Consider the following 19,402-nt stretch of genomic DNA (forward strand, 5'->3'; position numbering starts at 1 on the left):
GAGAAGTGGTCCGACACTACGTCGGGTGAATGTACGTACATAAATAGCCGCCCAGATGTTCAAAGATGCCTAGTTCACCGGAGTAGACACTGACAGTGAACGGGAGTGCCTCAGCCACAGTGCATCTATACGAATGGACGGCGGCGCCCGGCCAGCCCATCTGTGATTTCCCAACTCAACGTTCCTGTGAGCTCTGGGCAGGCCTGATCAAGGTTACCAGGACTTCAGGGATGTCGCTTCGCGCGTCCTTATAGCATTACAAAGGCACTTACTTAGAGGTTCTGGCTTGAATCCATCATCATCAGCTTCGTGCGTCCTTGTACCAGGGTCGTTTCAGGGAGTCCGGGCCGCCAGGCCGGCCAGTTCGGTCAGGCAGGGCCAGAAATACAAACATTCATAGTTGCATATATACATGGTCACTTTACTTAACGCTTTCAACTTCGTGTATGGGTATACAACGCAGCCTTCCCGAGGCAACGTGCTCCTCTCGCCCCACCACCGCCCAGCTCCCGCATCCCTGTATACACCATCGCCGTAAGGCCGAACCACAGGATATCTACATCACCCGCCCTGTACTCAGCGAGGGAGCCCATCCACCACACCTGCTACATCCCCAGCGAGCGCGGGCCACGGCGTGTACATGCGCGCGTCCCACGCGGTATGCGGCCGAGCGCGGCCGGAACTAAAGGTGGGTTACGACAGCCGATGAGCGCCGCAGGTTGCGCGTGGGGTTGAATGTAGAGTGAGAAGAGACTTCAAGAGGGGAGGGGCGGGTGACGTGTACTGGATGTCGGCGAAGGCTGCGTGGCGTAGAAGTTCTTCGTGCCGACGAACACGACTGGGATAAGTAGGCGGGTGTATGCTAGGGTCAACGGGTCTCTTCTGCCCTCTCCCCCCGTCTCTTGGCAGGGGCACTTACACTGGTCAACTGGTCTTCAGGCAGCGCATTGAGGAACTCAGATGGGAGGAAGCGCAGGCTCACCTGAGCGCCTTGAATGTGTTTGCAGGGGGCATTGGGAACCATGCGGATGAGCGCGCCCAGCGGGTCGAGACGACATTGATCGCGAGGGAGACGACGCTGATCGCGAGGGAAACAACACTGAGCGTGAGGGAAACGCCGCACTCACGACCGGCGAGGCGCGTGACAGCAAATACGACGCCTCCGATGAAAACGGAAAGGTGCTGGACGGCGAGTTCTACAGACACATCGTGAGCAATGAGTATGGCATCGGAGCGGACACACCGATGAACGTGATGCCCATGAACCATGGGTCCCTGAGCACACCTCGAAGATGTTGTACCGGCGGCTGAACGAGTTGAAGATCTGCGCGAACAGAGACGCGATGACCACGAGCGTGTTGTTGCGGAAGTTGTACGGTGGGAACCCGAGCAGAGCGTCCCGCGCGATAGCAAGAAGTAAACCTAACGATAGGTTAGAACACACGCTTCGAGATAGCACAAGCGAAGGAAGGCTTTGCGCGACTTGGGGCGGAGTGGTGGCAATCATGGGGGGACAGTGGGGGTGTGTGCACGCGTGAGGAAAGCTACATACCTATCTCGTTTTGGAAGACTCTAGCTCCAGTTCTTCGTGCTGCGTGAGCTCTGATGGCAATGCGCCTGCCCCTGGAGCTGAGAAGGAGTCAAAGTTAGTCACCCGAGGGTCTGGATGGGCTGTGTACATAACTGGCATTGTTGACAAGCGTCTCGACGACGACGAAGACCGTCACCTTGCCCGCGGTAATGCTACGGTGCTTCTTGAGCACCTGTTGGAGGACGTCGCGGAGCGTGGCGGCGTCGCCGTGCGCAAAGACGCGGCAGCAGGAGAGGTTGATACCGTCACGGAGGGAGGTGTGCGCGAGCTCGTCGAGGAGGATGGCGTCATACCCAGTGTTTCCCAGAACTGTGTTCTCGGCGTCGCTGGTGGAGATGCTGCTCGAGCCTGGCATACGTGAGCCGCCAGACACGAACCCTCGAGGATCCTTGGAAATATTCTCGAGGAACACGGTGCAATCGATGGTGGGGCGCGTGGAGTGGTGCAGATTGGGTGCAAATAGGAGGAGGAGGAGGAGGAGGAGGAGGAGGAGGAGGAGGGAGGAGGAGCCTAGGAGGAGGAGGTTGTCAGATTTCAGCTCAACGCGTCAACACGTGATGCGGAGGCCACGTGTTTGACCCGAAGCGGGCACCATGACACCGGGGCTTGTGCAGCCACACCATACTCTCGCAGCTGCGATCCAATTTGTCGGCCGTTTTCAGTGTACGTGGGCCCTTCCGTGGCTCTGCATCGCGAATACTCAAGTACTCAAGTCCAGGCAGCAGCGTGTTCATCAGTCGCGCGCTCACCTCCTAATTCTTCATCACATCTACGAGGTGAGTCACCCGTCAGTATCATGGCTGTTTATGCTTTATGCCTACGCTAATAGCAGCCCTTCTAGGCCGATGTGGCTTCTCACCACAGCTCGAGCAAGACTCGACTTCTTCCCCCGTCCCGAAGATGTCCCCAATGGATATGCCATCTTGTCTCACACGTGGATGCAACCTGGAGAAGGAGAGGAAGACACCTTCCAGATTGTCCAAAGGCTGAATGAGGAAGCACATCGACAGTTCGCGTTGGACGCTCTACCGACACAAATTGGACGGAAAACCACTCCACGCATCCCGAAGAGCGCGAAGCAGCCGATCTCTACGATGAACGTGGTCTCGGTTCGGCGTTCCGCCTCCGCAGATAATCTTGTCGGGACCGACGATCCCACAAAGCTCTCTACACCACAGCCGGGTGGCTCTGCGTTCGCAATACCGGGTGGTCGAGATCCGTCTGCTGCGGTACGAATTCCTTCCATGCTACTTCTTTTACGTTGCACGCTGATAGCGTATGGTTTGAAGTCGTTCCGCACGACGCCAACCTGGCACAATCCTCGTGATGGCCTCACTCCCAAGGTCCGCGCTTTCCTCGAACGGGCGGAGAAGGCCGGATTCGACTACGCCTGGGTCGACACCTGCTGCATCAACAAGGAGAGCAGCGCCGAACTCACCGAGGCCATCAACTCCATGTTCCGATACTACGCGCTCTCCGAAGTCTGCTACGTCTACCTCAGCGACGTTCACACCGCCGGGGTCAAGCTCTCAGGTCCGATATCCGATCCAGATACCTCGGAAGATCTGGCGCGCGCTTTTGAGAGAAGCCGGTGGCACACGCGTGGGTGGACACTCCAAGAGCTCATCGCGTCGCGCGTCGTCGTCTTCTTTTCTCGCCAGTGGACGCTCCTCGGCACCAAGCACGAGCTTTCCGGCCTTCTCAAGAACATCACGGGAATTCCGGCGGTCATTCTCAGCCTCAGGGTGTCGTTCACGGACAAGAGCATCGCTGCGCGCATGTCCTGGGCGGCGAAGCGGGTGACCACGCGGCCCGAGGATAGGGCGTACTGCCTCTTTGGGCTCTTCGGGGTCAACATGCCCACGCTCTACGGGGAGGGCGACAATGCGTTCATCCGACTCTTGGAAGAGATCATGAAGACGTCACGAGACCCTACTCTCTTCCTCTGGGGATCGGCTCGAGACGTCCAGAGTCTTGACGGCCTTGTTTCCGATCTTAGAGAGGCAGATACTCATGCTCGGCATATCCTTCCATCGACCCCGAAGGAGTTCGATGGATGTGGCAGGATCGGATACAGCGACCACGCTGTATTTCGGACGAGTGGATCCATGGTGCGATTGAGCGATGATCGTACAGTGATAGACTAGCTGACTACATTAGCAGGACGAAGCGCTTCAAACCAAGTCTACCTTCCGTGGTCCTACGTTCTCGCTATCACCAGACGGAATCCAGCTCTCGGCCCCCATGCTCGCACTCGACGATGCGAGGACATTTCTGCTCATAGACCTGTCCTGCACGAAAGGGGTGGAACCTCGCTACATCATCCTGCAAAAGCTTCTCGACACTTCCGCCGGGAGTCTGCCATTATATCACCCGGTGGAGACACACGTCGTGCGCATGTTCAAAGGATTCCAAGAATTGGCTGCCACGCGCTGGGTGATGTCGAGCGTCTGCGTTGTCGCGCGCCCGCCGTACGTGACAGACCCCTCCGCGCACCATCACGAGGAGATGGTCGAACTGAAGCACTTCGTCGAGGCGATAACCGCCGCCTCTCCCTTCCATCTCTCTTTCCGCGACTTCCGCGCTCTCTCCACGGCTCTGGACGACGACCTGTCCCCTCCGAGCTTTAGTCAGCGCGCGAGCACCATACCTCGTCCTGTACCCTGGCCCTTCACGTCCCTCGTCCTCTACTTCAAGCTGCAGGCGTCAGACAAGTCCGTCCTGCTCATCTCGCTCGGAACATGTCGGGACTCCCACCTCCACCAAACCTCCTCCGACACCGCCCGTCCTCATCCTCATCCTCATCTGTCTCCGACGAGTCCCTCTCTCGACTCTCCAAGTTCTCCGACACCGGCCACCGGTCCATCCGGGACGGACGGGCCGCAGGCGCACTTTTGCGTCCTTCGGTGGTACGACACGATGGACGGGGCTCTCGCTGACGGCGCCGCGCACTCGTGCGGCGCGGATCACGTCAAAGCACAGGATGCGAGGCGAATCGAGCGCGAGTGCGGGGGTTGGCGGTATGTTGTGTGCTTGACGTTCATGCGGAGTCCGTTTAGTTTGCGCGGGGAGACGCTGCAGGTGAGGCTCCGCGTGTCTAAACACTCGTTATCTGTCAGCACGTAGAGTGCGTTTGTGTTGTGTACATCGATCCATATGAGGAGACTTTCCCTTATCTGTAAAAGAACCCACAAGCCTGGCGCTGCTCGATGACTGGCACACTGGGCGCCGGACACAAAAACAGTGGGCGCTGTTTGCGTTGTCTCCTTTCGGGTTTTCTGTTGTGGCGGGGAATGATTGCCCTGGACATGTCTCAGATTCGCCCATAACGTGCGATTGCATCAGATGACTCCGCCACCGTTCTTGTTCATAGCGGTATAAAAGCATCAGGAAAAATAGGATTGCTCCCCGCCGTGTGTCCTCCCCTCCCCTCTCTTCTGTCATTCTCGCCTCATCGACGCCGTCAGACGACGCCATCGTTCGGGAAACGCACCGGTGTGGTGGTTTGGTGAGATCCCGGCGCTTTTCTCGAAGTATCCGTGGTATGTGACTTGATCATGTACATGTTCCTCTCGATCTGTTTCCACATAACTGCCGCTCACAAAGGTGATAGCTCCAGCGGCGCCCGTTCGGTCTGCACTGCGTGCGACCGCCGGGCTCGCGCGGAGCCAAAGACCCACCGAGGGCGAAGAATGCGCGGAAGATGTGCGGTAAGTGACGCTTCACGAGTCCTCCTCGCTGCATGTGCTACCGCCGCAATGAGCACACAAGTGTGCACCCTCCGCGGCAGTTGGTACGGCGACGACCGCAACGAGACACGGCATCAGAGGCGTCCGAAATCGCGCGCGGCCGCCGGTGCCTCACTGGCCGCGGACAGTGGCAAGTCTGCGTGTGCGCGCGACGTTCGGACTCCAATCTCAAAGCTCGGAGGACCGCTCGCCGCTCGCCGGAGTGTTCGCGCGCGCTCACGAAGCACAGGTACGCATACGCCAGTTCGATGTGCGATCGCGTGGCGGCAGCGCACGTCACCGTGCTTTCATCATGCCGATCGCCGAACGAAACGGCTCAAGCTGAAAGATGATGACATGAGACGACGACGACTGAGTGCTACACTATGATGCAGGATACCCAAGAGACCAATGCTTACGCCAGGTGAGGCTCGTGCTCCGCACCGCGGCTGGCGTTCCACACATCCCCGTTCGCTCCCTGCGTTTTCGTCAGCCGCAAACAGCTGTGTTATCATCAGCGTGCGCACCATCTCGTTGCTGACACGCATGTTCTCCACCCATGGCGCGTGAACCACTTCGCGCAGGTGCCGCGCCGCGCCGCGTGCGACCGCATCGGCGATGATCGCGCTTTGATCCGCGAGCGGCGCCATACGGACGCTGTCTCCGGGCCGGGTGAAGTAGACGAGCGAGTATCGCTCGTACCGCGCCTGCTCTCCAGGAGGTCTGTTCAGAGCCGAATCAGTGGAGACAGGGTGCGCGTGTGATGGGACGCTTACACGACGCGGTGGAGGTTGGACCTGAGAAGGCCACCGCTGAAGATTGTCAGTGCATCTCCGACGTTGCAGATCGCGTGGCCGGGAATGGGCTGTATCGCGGCGAGACGGCGGTCAACTCGATGGCGCGACAGTGCGATGGGGACCCACCTTGACATACCGCCACGTCTGCGTGCCAGGTACCATGTCCTGCAGCCCCCCAAGGCGGTTGTGCAAGAACGACAGGCTGCCAAAGTCGGTGTGAGCGGCGAGCGGCGACTCGCGAGCGCCGCCTTGGCTTCGTCGTCGGTCGATGCCCTCAGACGGCCCGCGCGGCGGGCCCCGCGTGACCCGCGCCTCGCTCTCGCTCCACTCGTCCGTCCGATGCCTGCTCGCGAGCGTCCCGCGCGGCAGCCCGAACCTCTCGTCGAGGATCCCGAGCATCGTCCCGTTCGGCTCGATCGCGCGCCGGACGAAGGGGCCCACCACGTCGCCCATGCGCGCGTTCACCGGCGCGGGGTAGGTGCGGCGCGCGACGGTGGGCCAGGCGAGCGCGTCGTCCGCGGCGATGTTGAGGAAGTCGGTCGTGTCGCGCGCGCCGGAGGCATCGGTGAGCGTCGCGCCGGACGCTTTGTACCCGAACGAGAACCCGGCGTCGCCTTGCTCGAAGGCCATCTTGTCTGCGAGGGGGAGCGCGAATGTTGCGGCGCCGGTGTCGAACATGGCGTTGACCGCGGTGTCGGCACCGTGGTTCTTCAGGCTGATGAGTGCGTGAGTGGAGGCGACATACGGGTGTGGGAGATTGAAGGTGCTTATGTACCACCAGAAGTCGAGCTCAGTTGCCGCCTTCCATAGCTTGGCGATCTCAGCTTCATCGTGTGCCTTGAGAAGCTCGTAGTCGACTACGAGCAGAGGATGGATCGGATTGTCTGCTGGGAATGGCGGGAAAGCCGTGGCGTGAGGCATGTTTTGTGAGAGGAGGAATATCGCAGCGTTCGATCGACGCTTCAGACGGACCAACCTTCCACGATGGCGGCTTCTCGTGACGTCGTGCGCCGTTCGAAAGGGTTGAGAGAGGCGCCGAGAACTGACCTCGGACCCATGGTGCGGGAAAAGGTTCTCCCGCTTCATGATCTGGAGCACGCGATCTCGGAGGTACAGTTGACTCGGCTGGCAGATTCGCATGGGTTGTCCCCGTACCGAGTTTGACGTGTACAAAACACGACGGCGCAGACGGTGACATTCGATATGAGTCACAAGATGTTGAAAACCACCTACTTCAGCATGAATCCCTCTTCCTGAACAGCTCGTCCGCGTCGGCGGAGAAGACTGGGGAGCCTTCATGCCTCGCGCACTCTACGCGGCCCGCCCCATTTAATGTGTGAGAATGAAGGCCAAAAGCAATCTTCTCTCGCACTACCATTGCGCATTTGGACGCGTGTCGCATAGAAAGAGGGATAAGCAAGGTGAGAGGGACGAAAAGTAGTAGGGGATGAGAGAACGCGCGCCGCGGGCGGACTCGACGGGAAAACTGCGCGAGACCTAGGCGCCCTGCGCGAGGCCGGACGCTGGGCTCGGCCGGCACCGGCAGTACGTCGCCAAATCCCCGGATCTCGGGCCGGCACATGGCGTCATCGCCGCAGTCATCGACAACTGGTCACTCTGCGGTGCGTATTCACGCCCATAATGAAGCAATGAGCGTTCGGAACTTCAGAAGTCGAGGAAAACGCATCCGAGTGGCACGCATTTGAGACGAAGCGAAGAGCATCAGAATCAGAAGGCAGTGATCACAGAGACGGGCAGAATCATGTACAACTACAGCGTCAAGAAGACTCCTTGTACGTGACACCGCTGATCACTTGCCCCCCATCCAGCCACCCCAGCGCGAGAAGACATCCGCGTGAAGACGCCCCACGAACGGTGCAGACGCGAAACCAAGCCCGGCCCCACTGCAAAGTTTCCCGGATTCCCTTTCTTTCCGCTACTATACTACTACTGTACCCATACTATACGCACTCGGTCTCTCTTTCTCACTCCCCACTCATACACACACCCCGAGCCCCACAAGGTTCACTGGCACGCCGGCTGACGCCTGCCGGCAAGTTTCGGTCCGCTGCGCCTTCGGGATCCTTCCCGAGGGAGCATATGCAAAGACGACGCTCTCCATTGTTCTGGGATACACTACGTACGAACTCACTGTATGTTATGCCTACCATAGGGCTCCGCCCTCGAGGGCAATAAACAAGGATCCAAAAAAAAAAAAAAAAAAAAAAAAACTACAGCGTCGCGCTTTCAGCACAAAAATATGGTGCATGCGCGCAGCTTTATCTGAAAATGGGAGTCGGGTAAGCATGTATTCGTATTTCGGAGCCAGGGCAGAGCGCGCGCGCACAACTCACCTAGTGACTAGTCACATCGTCCTGCGTGTGTGGTGATGAAGGACTCGACTGGATAAGGCGAAAGATGTTAGTTGGAGGGCGCATCAAATGAAACAAGGCCCGACTCACCGTCCGTCGTGCTCATGGGAGAGCGGGTGGCGGTGAATTTCCGGGTGGTCATCCCAGACGAGAGAGGCAACGTCGCGATGGAGGAATGGAAGGGCTTGTCAGAGGGCGCCTGGGGCCACAAATTCAATCAGCTCAGTTCAACGAAGTGACGGGACGCACGACACACTGCCACGGCCGCATCATGAGAATGTAGGTAAGACCGACGAGACACCTGGGCTGCATTGTGCCGATAGAAGTGAGGCTGAGTTGAAGTTGAAGTGCGATGGAGCGAGCAGGTAGGGAGCGTGGAACGAGAGTACGAGCGGTAGCGGGTGTGTGGGTCGATGCGAGAGGAGCGGCATTACTTATAATACTTGAAGACCGAACACGGCCCCAGTAGTTGCCTGCCCAGACTCGCTCCCTCCGACCGCCGCATATGATGTTAGTAATGACGCAGACTGAACACCGAAGTCTCCATGGGGTGCCGCGCGTCGCGCCAACGCTCGCCAACGGCACGACGCTAGGATGCCTGTATCGGTGCGGACAACGTTTCCCTCCGATCGCTTGAATCGCTTGAATCGTCGCGCTGCAGACTTGATGATGAAGTCACTGCCATGGCCGAAGACGAGCTCTAGTCCCCGTGTCAGCTCATGTCTGTGTCGGGCTCGCGTTCTTATCTCCGATGCGGCTAGTCTTGTTTCATCTGTTCGGGAATAGATATGCAGTCGGCTGGTGTCGAGCTGGTCGTCGTGAGGCGGGAGACTTCATGACCGTGTCGGATCACGGGCCTGGTAGAGTACACACGGTTGAATAATACGCATCCCCGCAGTGACGGCACTGGTGGCTACGGCGATAGAGCCTCGACTCGACGGCGCCCATCGACGGAGGAGCGCGTTGCGGTGTGCTGCGGAGAAGTCCGTGGGCCGGCGGAGGCGGAATGGAAGTGGCTGAGTCAGCGCCGGGTACTGCCGTGGACGGAGATCAGCATCGGACAGACGCCCGCAGCGCGGCTCATTTCAGCGCTCATCCGCTGGCAAGCCGGCAAACTAGTTTCCATGCTCTGGCCATCTCCAATTGGCTGCGCATTTCGGGCAATGACGCAGTGCACTGGACCAGAAGCTACATCGCAGCCGAAGTGAGTGATTTGTGCAGATGACACCGTCATGCGCAGCGACGCACGCTGACACGATGGTCGGACGGAGAACCGTGCGCGTCTCTCTCAGTGCATTATCCTTGATAGAAGGTGTCTTTCTCAGAAGACGCCGAACTCAAGACCTGGTAAGTGTAACTAAGCGTGCCCGATACTTAACACGGATGCCAGGGATTGCTTGACAGGTCTTCAATCGCAGCGCAGACATAACATGGCTGGGGCTTGCGCACGCGGTATAATGACGGCAGGCCAACGTTTACGCGCGATGATCGCCATCGAGATTCAAAATCAAACCAACATCTGGACCCCGACGGAGCAAGGACTAAGTAGCGACCTTCGTGCACGGCCACGCGGCCATGATGCGCGCCAGGTAGAGCCTGCTTCCGCCACGGCCTTTGAAGATGGCGCAGTACTTCGTAAACGCATCGCCGCAAGGCCTCACACCGCATATAAGCCTCACGAGCCTGTCCAACGTTCCTCACCAACACCAACTCACCTGGTCTACTCCCTTCTCCACACCAACCCGACCCCGCATTCCTTCAGTCTTTTCTCGTCGGGATGCCTCCTACCTTAACGTCTTTAATCTCGCTCTTTGCGATCGTTCCACTCGCGTCTGCCGCCATTGGTCCCGTCGCGGACTTGACCATTAGCAACGCCGACGTCACTCCCGATGGCCACACTCGCGCCGCGGTCGTGGTGAACGGCGAGATGCCCGGCCCGCTCATCACCGGCAACATGGTATGTCTCGTCGTCCTCGTCGCACTGCTTCCCCGCTGACTTTGGGTGCAGGGGGACAACTTCCAGCTGAACGTCGTCGACGATCTCACCAACGCGACGATGCTCACGGCGACGACCATTGTAAGCACGCCCAGTATATGGACACGCACTGCGTGCTGACGATCGCGCTATACAGCACTGGCATGGGTTCTTCCAGAGTGGCACCAACTGGGCCGACGGCCCCGCCTTCGTCAACCAGTGCCCCATCTCGGCCAACAACTCGTTCCTCTACGACTTCACCGCGACCGACCAGGCCGGCACGTTCTGGTACCACAGCCATCTGTCGACGCAGTACTGCGACGGCCTCCGCGGCGCCCTCGTCGTCTACGACCCCAACGATCCGCACCTGGACCTGTACGACGTCGACGACGACTCGACGGTAATCACGCTCACGGACTGGTACCACACCGCGGCGGCTCTCGGCTCCCGCTTCCCGTGAGTACTTTGTTACTTCAGTCCTTCCCCGCGGCTTACCGTCCTTCTACTCAGGACCGCCTCGGATGCGACGCTCATCAACGGTCTCGGTCGCACGACCAGCACTGAGGGCGCGAGCGCGAACCTCACCGTCATCACCGTCACGCAGGGCAAGCGCTACCGCTTCCGTCTCGTCAGCCTCTCGTGCGACCCGAACTACACGTTCTCGATCGACGGGCACAACATGACGGTGATCGAGGTCGACGCGGTGAACCACACGCCGATCACGGTGGACGAGATCCAGATCTTCGCGGGCCAGCGGTACTCGTTCGTGCTCACCGCGGACCAGGACGTCGACAACTACTGGATCCGGGCGCTGCCCAACGCCGGCACGACGTCGTTCGACAGCGGGGTCAACTCGGCGATCCTGCGCTACGACGGCGCGGCGGAGACCGAGCCGACGACGGAGCAGGGCAGCGACCTCGTTCTGCTCAGCGAGACCGACCTCGTTCCGCTCGAGAACGTCACGCCGCCGGGCACGGCGGAGGTCGGCGGCGTCGACCTCGCGATCAACCTGGAGATGAGCTTCAACGGCAGCGCGTTCTTCATCAACAACGAGACCTACACGTCGCCCACCGTCCCCGTCCTGCTCCAGATCATGAGCGGCGCGTCGTCGGCGTCCGAGCTCATGCCCAACGGCTCCATCATCGCCCTCCCCTCCAACTCGTCCATCGAGATCTCGTTCCCGATGACCGCCGACGCGCCCGGGCAGCCGCACCCCTTCCACCTCCACGGTCACACGTTCTACGTCGTCCGCTCCGCGAACTCGAGCGACTACAACTTCGTGAACCCGCCGCAGCGCGACACCGTCTCGACCGGCACGACTGGCGACAACGTCACGATCCGCTTCGACACGAACAACCCCGGCCCGTGGTTCCTCCACTGCCACATCGACTTCCATCTCGAGGCCGGGTTCGCGGTGGTCATGGCGGAGGACGTCGCGGAGGTCTCGTCCTTCGTCTCGCCCTCGGACGCGTGGGACCAGCTCTGCCCGACGTACAACTCGCTGTATACCAACACGACGTCGTGAGCTCGCGCACGTACGTCGCGACCCCCCGCTGCCCCCGCGCGTTCGGCGACGGTGTGTAGGCCTCGCGTCTCGTCTTGGTTCCCCGCGCACGAACATGTTTTCTTCTTAGCTCTCACCTAACTTACCCACACGGAGTGCGCGTGCGCACGGCGCCACTTCCTAGTAGTTCCGAGTTTCTTTTCCCCGCACATCAGCTTTCGGATCGTCGCAAACTCCCTCGCCTTCCTCTCTCACTTGGACTAGCACACACCCCCCACGCTAGCACGCTCCGTTTTGTGGTGTGGACTAGCGCTACTGTCTTTTGCCGTCGTTGTCGTACATACCCTACTGCCCCGCACGTGTAGCGTCGCGCTGCGATCTAGTTATGCATAATCGCCCTCCTTCGCTCGGGCTTGACATCGAAGCTCTGTGGGATGAGAACTTGTGGAGTCCGCGCGCAGTTCGCCGTTGGCAAACCCTTACACCGCCTCGCGCGCGCGCGTGCGGATGCGAACTCCGCCGTCCGAAGCCCATCGCCCACACTCGCCGCACCGCAGGGCGATCGTGCAGATGGCGCACGAAACTCAAGCTGCCTCTGAGTGTGCGTGCTGGCCCGCCATTTGAGAAATTTATGCCCTTCGTAGCAGGCTACCGTCAGCGGTCGAGTACCGAGTACTTGGACGCCCGCGGCGGACCAGGGAGGAGACGGAGATTGCGCCCGCGCCCGATCACGGTACTTAGCTTCCCCGCCGGCATCCCTTGCCGCGAGCGCGACGGTCGGGCGGAAAGCCTGAAGGTTGAAACGTTGAAAGCTTCCGGCGGGCGCACGTCGGACTCTCGCGCGCTGCCACGGGGATCCTTGAGGCCTCACATGCACAGCCGCGCCCAGCGCCGCGGCCGGGTTCGAGCTCGGGGCGTGATCGATTGACCGGCCGGGGGCGCGTCCCGCGCCCAGCTGGTTCAGACCGATCGCCGCAGGCAGCACGGACTCTAAATTTGCGTCGATCACTTGCACTGCGAGTGCTACTTAGGAGCGCTCCGTCCGGTACGCACTTCGCCTGCACCCGTCGCAACTGCTATCCACTTGCTCGCTGGGGCCCGGGACGACTGTCACGATAACCGACCATTATTTCCGACTGTTCATACAAGGGGATGCGCTGTATCTGCTTAGGTTACGGCGCCCATGCGGTCCTAGCGCACTGAAGCTTCGCCTGAAGCCTTGCTCGCTCGCCTCAAACCCTAAGCTCTGGTAACGTCAGTCAAACCACCAACCTCTGAACGCAAAAAGCTGGCTCACTTTGGGACCCATCGTCGTCTCGGCACAGCACCGCGCTCCGCTTCTCCTTCCGCGTCCGTGCCACCCGCGCGGGGCTCATCCTGACCTGCACGCACTTGCTGCGGTGCACGTACTCGAGCCCGGTGAGCACGAACACCGTCCCTGGCACCGGCGCTGTCGGCCGGTCCCCAAACACGCGCCGGACCGACTCGGCCTCGACGAGCGAGCTGAGAGCGACGACGTCCGCGCGGTACAGGACGAGGAGCGTGCACGGCTGCAATGGCGCCTGTGGCGACCACCACGCGAGCGGGTGACCTATCATGTACATGTGCATTACGCTCATTGGCTCGAGCGGCGCTTCCCACACGGCGATGTCGTCGCGCACGTGCGCGCGAAGCCGGACGGGAGCGCGGTGAGCACGGGGGAGTGCAGCGCGGTCGCGAGCACGGGATCGAGGCTGACAAGCCACGGGTCCGTAAGCATGCACCGCAGCTTGCGGTCCGAGACCGGGATCGGGTGTTCGCCGCCGTAGGGGGCGATGTCGGATACCATGGGGCCACTGAGGATGCGTGCGCAGGATTCGGAGAGCCAGTGGGTGAGGGAGGCGACGCGCTGGAAATGCATGGGGAGGCCGAAAAACGTGATCACGTTGGGGGGGATGCGGATGTTCGTCGGAGAACGGCGAGTGTCCAAGGATCAAGGTCTTGACACGCTTCGTGAGCTCGTCAAGGGGGTACGGGGGTGGCGGGCGACCTATGACAGGCTTCGTCTGTGATGGAGTGGGAGACGATCCGGTTGCATCTCATGTAGCGAAGTACCTCGTCAGGGAGAAAGAGAGTGTACCCGCTGGGAAGGTTCAGCATGAATAGTGCAGCAGCGAGCGAGCAACATACATATGAAAAAAGGTCTCGTCGGAGTCTTCCCCGATGGTGCCCAGCTGACAGAAAACAGTTTCACGCCACAGCCGCCCGATGGCCATCTTGGAGGTATGCCACGATGTAGATGGTAGCTGATGGTGTTCATGGCAGTGTAGTTCCTGTTCCACCTGCGTTAGATAAAGCCATCAACGAGGCAGGAGTCGACTCACGGAACGTTGCTCATCCACATTCGCGTGAAGTGGGAGGGGAACACCTCCAACCGGTTCGAATCGCCTATGCGCATCTCCATCAGTTCTTCCAAATACGGGTTCGATGATTATCTTGCAAGAGGTCCACGCTCGGCCTCGGTAAGCTTTGGTCGATGGACTCGACCACATCATCTTTGAGGCGTCCCCGTCGGGGTAAATGGTCGGATCGTTGTATTTGATGTCCTACTGTCCCATTAGCGCCTGAATCGAGAGTTCGAGCGCGCAGTACGCACAAAAAGGGCGACGTTCATCTGCCAATCGCTCTCCTAGTGAGAAACAACCTGGGTGAAAAGCGTCAGATATAATATAGACAGGGCGAAGCGAACAAAGCTCACCTTCCGCCTCAGGGCTCTGACAACCCGCGTTGTCGATTCGGGCGTAAGGCTCAGCCAAGGAGGAAGTTCGGGTGGGTCCGCAGAGAGTCGATTCGACAGGTTTTCGAGGAGAGCGCACAGCAGGCTGTAATGAGAGGGGAGTTGGTGCCGCGGAAATATGGTCTAGTGTGTCGCTCACCAGTTGTAACAGTAGGACAGCATTTAAGAAACGCAACGCAGAGACGGGAGCTTCCTGCACGATCGGCGGTTCGAGTGCGTCGCCGCGCTGTCGTCCCGCCCAGAACTTCATCCATCACCTGGGGCCCTCGTCGGCGGGATTTTCCCCACTCCAGAATGGTTACGGGCACGAGGAAAGGGTTGAATCGTCGTTTCTGCGAGTGGGAGGGATATGCAAACGAAGGCCCATGGAGATGAGGAGAACAGATGGTGCAAAAGGAAAGGAGACATACCACGGAGCGAGTGAGAGGGTTTGGACCACCCCATCGGTCGTACTAGCTGGGCGTTGGACGACGCGTTTTACGGAGCGCATAGGATGTGTATAACGATGGGTCTGACTATATGCACGGGCATCGGAAAAAGGGTGTGCTCGGAAGAATATAGGGCGACTGAAAACGGACGAGACATCCAAGGAGTAGGACGTACCATAAGAGCACCGTGATACTGCTGTTCATGATCGACCACAGCGACTGAAACACCTCCAGCCATCTCATGCATCCGCCACAGCCTTCCGTATGCCTTTACCCGCGGGTTCGTGTGCGATCTTTGGGTCCGTCGATTCCTGAGCAGAGGAACAACGACCGTAAGAAAACAGGTATGGAGTAGGGGTGCGAGTCAAACGCACTGCGAACGGCCTCCACCCATCCTGACGTGTGACTGGATCCGCGTATCCTCGTCGCCTACTTGAAATAGCCTAGATGGAAGGACCCAACTTCAAAGAGTGTCTCGAAGGCCGACCTGGAGGACTGATACCGTCTGTGGTGAAGGGCAGAAGTTCGTCCAGGTGGAAAAAAAAAAGCCGTTCAAAATGGACAGACAGACCTTGGCTGAGCGACGCGTCGCGTGTATATCCCGTGCCATAAAAACCCTCGTGCATTGACATTGAGGCCCATCTCTCGGCTTGCGGAAGCGTCGATACGACACGACCCGTAGAAGCTCCTGCGGCGTCGCCTTGAGCGCATGCCTCGTGGGTTGACGAGAGGTGCGTACGCAGCCGGCGTGGCCTGAGAAGGGAGCGTGGCTGGGAAAGAGGACGAGCTGCCAGACAGAGCTGGGCCGCGCCGAATCGCTGATGACGATGCGCGTCTACGCCTCGGAGAATGCGGACCGTGGTCTGGTTGGCGCTGGTGCCTGTGGGTGCCGCCCGAGTGAACTCAGACTGCGTCAACTTCGACCCTTTCAAGCCCCCGCCATCCCCAAAACACGCGGAGCATTTTATGTGTGGAAGCTCTCCCAGTTGTGCATTTTCAGGGTCTCAAGCCGCACCACGACCTTGTGCATGTTCTCGCCGTTTCGAATCGACTTGCACGATGATGATTCCCGAATCCCTGGTCCAGGACATACGTTAGCGGGGTCGAGCGCACCGCGGTGATCATGTGAGTCCGCAGCCAGCTCCTCTCCTCCTTCCCGCACTCAACGCGCTTCCATTCGTACTCCTGGATACTGGTGACGGCTCTTCCGCCGCTCTTAAGTAATCTGACTATTCACGCGCACGCGGACGTACTCGTATGACTGCTCGAGAGTCTCGTTGGTGCAAGCTTCGGGCGATATTTCTGTTCACAATGCGCGTAGACCGTGGTATGTGCCATCATCGGCAAGCGAAACGCTGCGGCAAGTCCGCTTAAATCCTCGTTGCAACGGTATGTATCGGTAACCGTGACCGACCTGCGTATGCTTGGGATCAGCTGCCATGTATCTCTGGGGTGCTTATCTACGCTCAAAACAATGGGTGTTCGAGGTTGTGCAGCCAAACATATCTATGTTATCGCGCTTGTTGTTGCTGGAGATGGTCCGCTTCGCACCCAGCTGGCGTATGGTGCCTATGCGCACGCATGCACTGTCATTTTGAACGAGCGCTGCTGATCGGATACGTCCACTCTCGTGATCCAGGCATCGTCGAACATCCAGGGCGTTACCACTGTACGTACATCCGCCAGATGTAGTATCGGACCACATCATGTGCCTCTCGACAATTGACATAGAGTGCTCTCGGCTTCGCCCACTGATAGCGAACGCACACGATAGCATCTGATACGTTGTTCGAGGATGGGAAGGTCATCTCGCCCTGAGAGCGCAAAGCCGGCCCGGACTCTGTGCGCCTTCATATCTCGGGAGAATCGTCAGAGGCGCTCTGATGTTATCGCGTGGGTATTCTGCACGGTGGAACGTGCGGACGGTGCATGAGACTGGGGTCGCCCTCGCTCTTGGACTCTTTCGTCTCGCCCTCGACCGATACCACGTCCCGTCTCGTTCATCTTGCACCTCCTCCCAGCCACTGTCAGCTCCCTCTGTGATACCAAGTCCCACAGAAACCATCGACCGTCTTTGATAATCTCAGAATTGTACGCCCGCTCTTCACATGCTCTGTATCGCATTTTCTCATGCCCCCGAAGTGTCTGCACTTACTCCTCCAGAAAATCGTACAAACCAACTCGCACCCGGTATTCGTGCCTGCACTCGCGTGGAATACCTGTGCTAATATTTGTGATAGAAGCAATGTGGCTCCTAGGCACTGCGCGCGCGAACCTCGTCTTCTTTCCCCAACCCGAAGACGTTCCTGGAGGTTATGCTATCCTGTCGCACACCTGGGAGGGGGAAGAAGAGACGTTTCAAAAGGTTCAAAAGTTGAACGTAGAATCCAACAGCACCCTCTCCCCGGAAGACCAACGTTACTTGCCCCGAGCCGAGCTCCGATCTCTCATCTCTCAGGCAGTATCTACAGAAGCGGTGGCTCTCCGTGACGAGCTCCGATCTCTCAACTCTCAGGCAGTCTCTGATGAAACAGCAGTTCTCCACGATGAACTCCATTCTCTCGTCGCCCAGGCAGTCTCTGAAGAAGCGGCAGTTCTCCGCAACGAGTTCCGCTCTCTCATCTCCGAGGCGGTCCCAAAAGAATCTGCAGCTCGCAGAAACTTAAAGAATGTTTTCTGTAAAGTAAAATCCCAAATCATGCACACGGTCAAGTTGCTACGACATCTACGTCCTCCCCGCCGTAACGAGACTTCTCCTGTCGTCCGCGATCGCGTTCAAGACGGGGATTACCAAGACGGGAGAATAGCCGCCGGTACCGAATGCGAGCCCGGTCAGTTTAATGAAAGCTTGTGTTTCCTCCTCGGCGCTGACATACGCGAACCAAGGCTTCTCGACAGATTCGAAGCCGCCTACTCCCACGACGCTGTTGTCCCCTGTTCCCATACCCGTCCAAGCAATTTCTGAGCCACGCCGGCCGTCTCCACCATGGTTCAACCCACGCGATCGCCTAACTCCAAAAGTTCGATCATTCCTTGAGCTCGCCGAGAAGCATGGGTACGAGTACGCTTGGGTCGACACGTGCTGTATCAACAAGGAGAGCAGTGCCGAGCTCTCGGAAGGCATCAATTCCATGTTCCGCTACTACGCCCTCTCCAGAATCTGTTGCGTCTACCTCAGCAACGTCGGATACTCACACACAGATCCGTTCCAAGACGGTCAATTCAAACGAAGCAAGTGGCAAAGGCGGGGCTGGACTCTCCAAGAGCTCATCGCGGCCCGCTTCGTCGTGTTCTATTCCAGTTATTGGATATGTCTGGGCACCAAGTACGAGCTCGCCGACCGCCTAGAAGAGGCAACTGGAATCTCTGCGGCAGTCCTCCGCTTTGAGAGTTCGTTTGCCGACGCTAGTATCGCGACACGCATATCCTGGGCGGCGCATCGGGAAACCACGAGGCCGGAAGACGGTGCCTACAGCCTCTTCGGGCTTTTCGGGGTCAACATGCCGACGCTCTACGGCGAAGGCCGACACGCATTCTGCCGGCTCCTCATGGAAATCTCAAAGACTTCGCGCGATCCTTCGATTTTTCTTCTGGGAACACGATGGTATGTGGATGAGTTGGGAGACCTCCAATTGGCCCTCCAGGGGATGCCCCAAAGCCGAACACATCGTCATCTTCTCCCCCTTCAACCGTCGCCAAGAAACACAGATTATTATGGAGTCCCACTCGCATTGAATCCGGTATTCTACAAACCGAACGAACACCGCTATCAGAGAGAAGAACGTGGGGTACGCTGGTATGGCTACTGTTCTACACTGTACTACATTGACGGCCATTTTAGGACGGCTCGACTGCAAGTGCGACCGAAGAACTCCGCGCTCCCACGTTCTCTATGTCGCCGGATGGAATCGAGCTCCACGCAGCCGTTCTGCCTCTGAATGATACAAATAGGTTCATCCTCGTCGACTTATTCTGCAGAAATCCCAACCCTCTCTTCCTTTTGCTTGAAAGGTTGGACGAAGAGGACAACGAGGACAACACTGGCCGCGCTCCTTCGCTATACCAGCCTGCAGAAAAATCCGTTGTGTGGATGCAGAGACCGAGCACGGCCATCGCCTCACATGGCTGGACGATGACCAACCTGCGCGTTGCGGCCCTGCCGCCGCCGTACACCGGTGACCTTTCCGAGGACGACACCACAGGCATGGGGTTGCTGAGGCGATTCTGCGAA

At 58.9% G+C, this 19,402-nt stretch overlaps 6 protein-coding genes across 6 annotated transcripts; 3 read left to right on the plus strand and 3 right to left on the minus strand.

Annotated features, from left to right (window-relative positions):
- Positions 1 to 978: 978 nt before the first annotated feature.
- On the minus strand, positions 979 to 2,186 carry BXZ73DRAFT_108553 (uncharacterized protein; the record flags this gene model as incomplete). The annotated part of the gene is made up of 4 exons (XM_048017178.1): positions 979 to 1,196; positions 1,267 to 1,422; positions 1,685 to 2,101; positions 2,162 to 2,186. 4 exons carry the CDS (start codon positions 2,184 to 2,186, stop codon positions 979 to 981), a joined length of 816 nt encoding a protein of 271 aa, XP_047871063.1.
- Positions 2,187 to 2,436: 250 nt separating this feature from the next.
- Positions 2,437 to 3,738, plus strand: BXZ73DRAFT_57800 (HET-domain-containing protein; the record flags this gene model as incomplete). The annotated part of the gene is made up of 3 exons (XM_048021615.1): positions 2,437 to 2,600; positions 2,755 to 2,773; positions 2,935 to 3,738. The coding sequence occupies 3 exons, from the start codon at positions 2,437 to 2,439 to the stop codon at positions 3,736 to 3,738; spliced, it is 987 nt and encodes a 328-aa protein (XP_047871064.1).
- A 1,996-nt stretch (positions 3,739 to 5,734) lies between these two features.
- Positions 5,735 to 7,037, minus strand: BXZ73DRAFT_57783 (uncharacterized protein; the record flags this gene model as incomplete). The annotated part of the gene is made up of 5 exons (XM_048021613.1): positions 5,735 to 5,797; positions 5,847 to 6,042; positions 6,096 to 6,184; positions 6,243 to 6,831; positions 6,892 to 7,037. 5 exons carry the CDS (start codon positions 7,035 to 7,037, stop codon positions 5,735 to 5,737), a joined length of 1,083 nt encoding a protein of 360 aa, XP_047871065.1.
- A 3,228-nt stretch (positions 7,038 to 10,265) lies between these two features.
- BXZ73DRAFT_108556 (laccase hybrid) lies at positions 10,266 to 11,988 on the plus strand (the record flags this gene model as incomplete). The annotated part of the gene is made up of 4 exons (XM_048017179.1): positions 10,266 to 10,445; positions 10,497 to 10,565; positions 10,621 to 10,919; positions 10,974 to 11,988. The coding sequence occupies 4 exons, from the start codon at positions 10,266 to 10,268 to the stop codon at positions 11,986 to 11,988; spliced, it is 1,563 nt and encodes a 520-aa protein (XP_047871066.1).
- Positions 11,989 to 13,199: 1,211 nt separating this feature from the next.
- Positions 13,200 to 14,222, minus strand: BXZ73DRAFT_108557 (uncharacterized protein; the record flags this gene model as incomplete). Its single annotated transcript, XM_048017180.1, has 6 exons — positions 13,200 to 13,213; positions 13,265 to 13,558; positions 13,609 to 13,855; positions 13,953 to 14,012; positions 14,062 to 14,089; positions 14,137 to 14,222. The coding sequence occupies 6 exons, from the start codon at positions 14,220 to 14,222 to the stop codon at positions 13,200 to 13,202; spliced, it is 729 nt and encodes a 242-aa protein (XP_047871067.1).
- Positions 14,223 to 17,416: 3,194 nt separating this feature from the next.
- Positions 17,417 to 19,109, plus strand: BXZ73DRAFT_57797 (heterokaryon incompatibility protein-domain-containing protein; the record flags this gene model as incomplete). The annotated part of the gene is made up of 2 exons (XM_048021614.1): positions 17,417 to 17,551; positions 18,138 to 19,109. The coding sequence occupies 2 exons, from the start codon at positions 17,417 to 17,419 to the stop codon at positions 19,107 to 19,109; spliced, it is 1,107 nt and encodes a 368-aa protein (XP_047871068.1).
- Positions 19,110 to 19,402: the final 293 nt, after the last annotated feature.

This window comes from Epithele typhae (genome assembly GCF_022376455.1).
Source record: "Epithele typhae strain CBS 203.58 chromosome Unknown BXZ73scaffold_170, whole genome shotgun sequence".
Lineage (NCBI taxonomy): Eukaryota > Fungi > Basidiomycota > Agaricomycetes > Polyporales > Epitheliaceae > Epithele > Epithele typhae.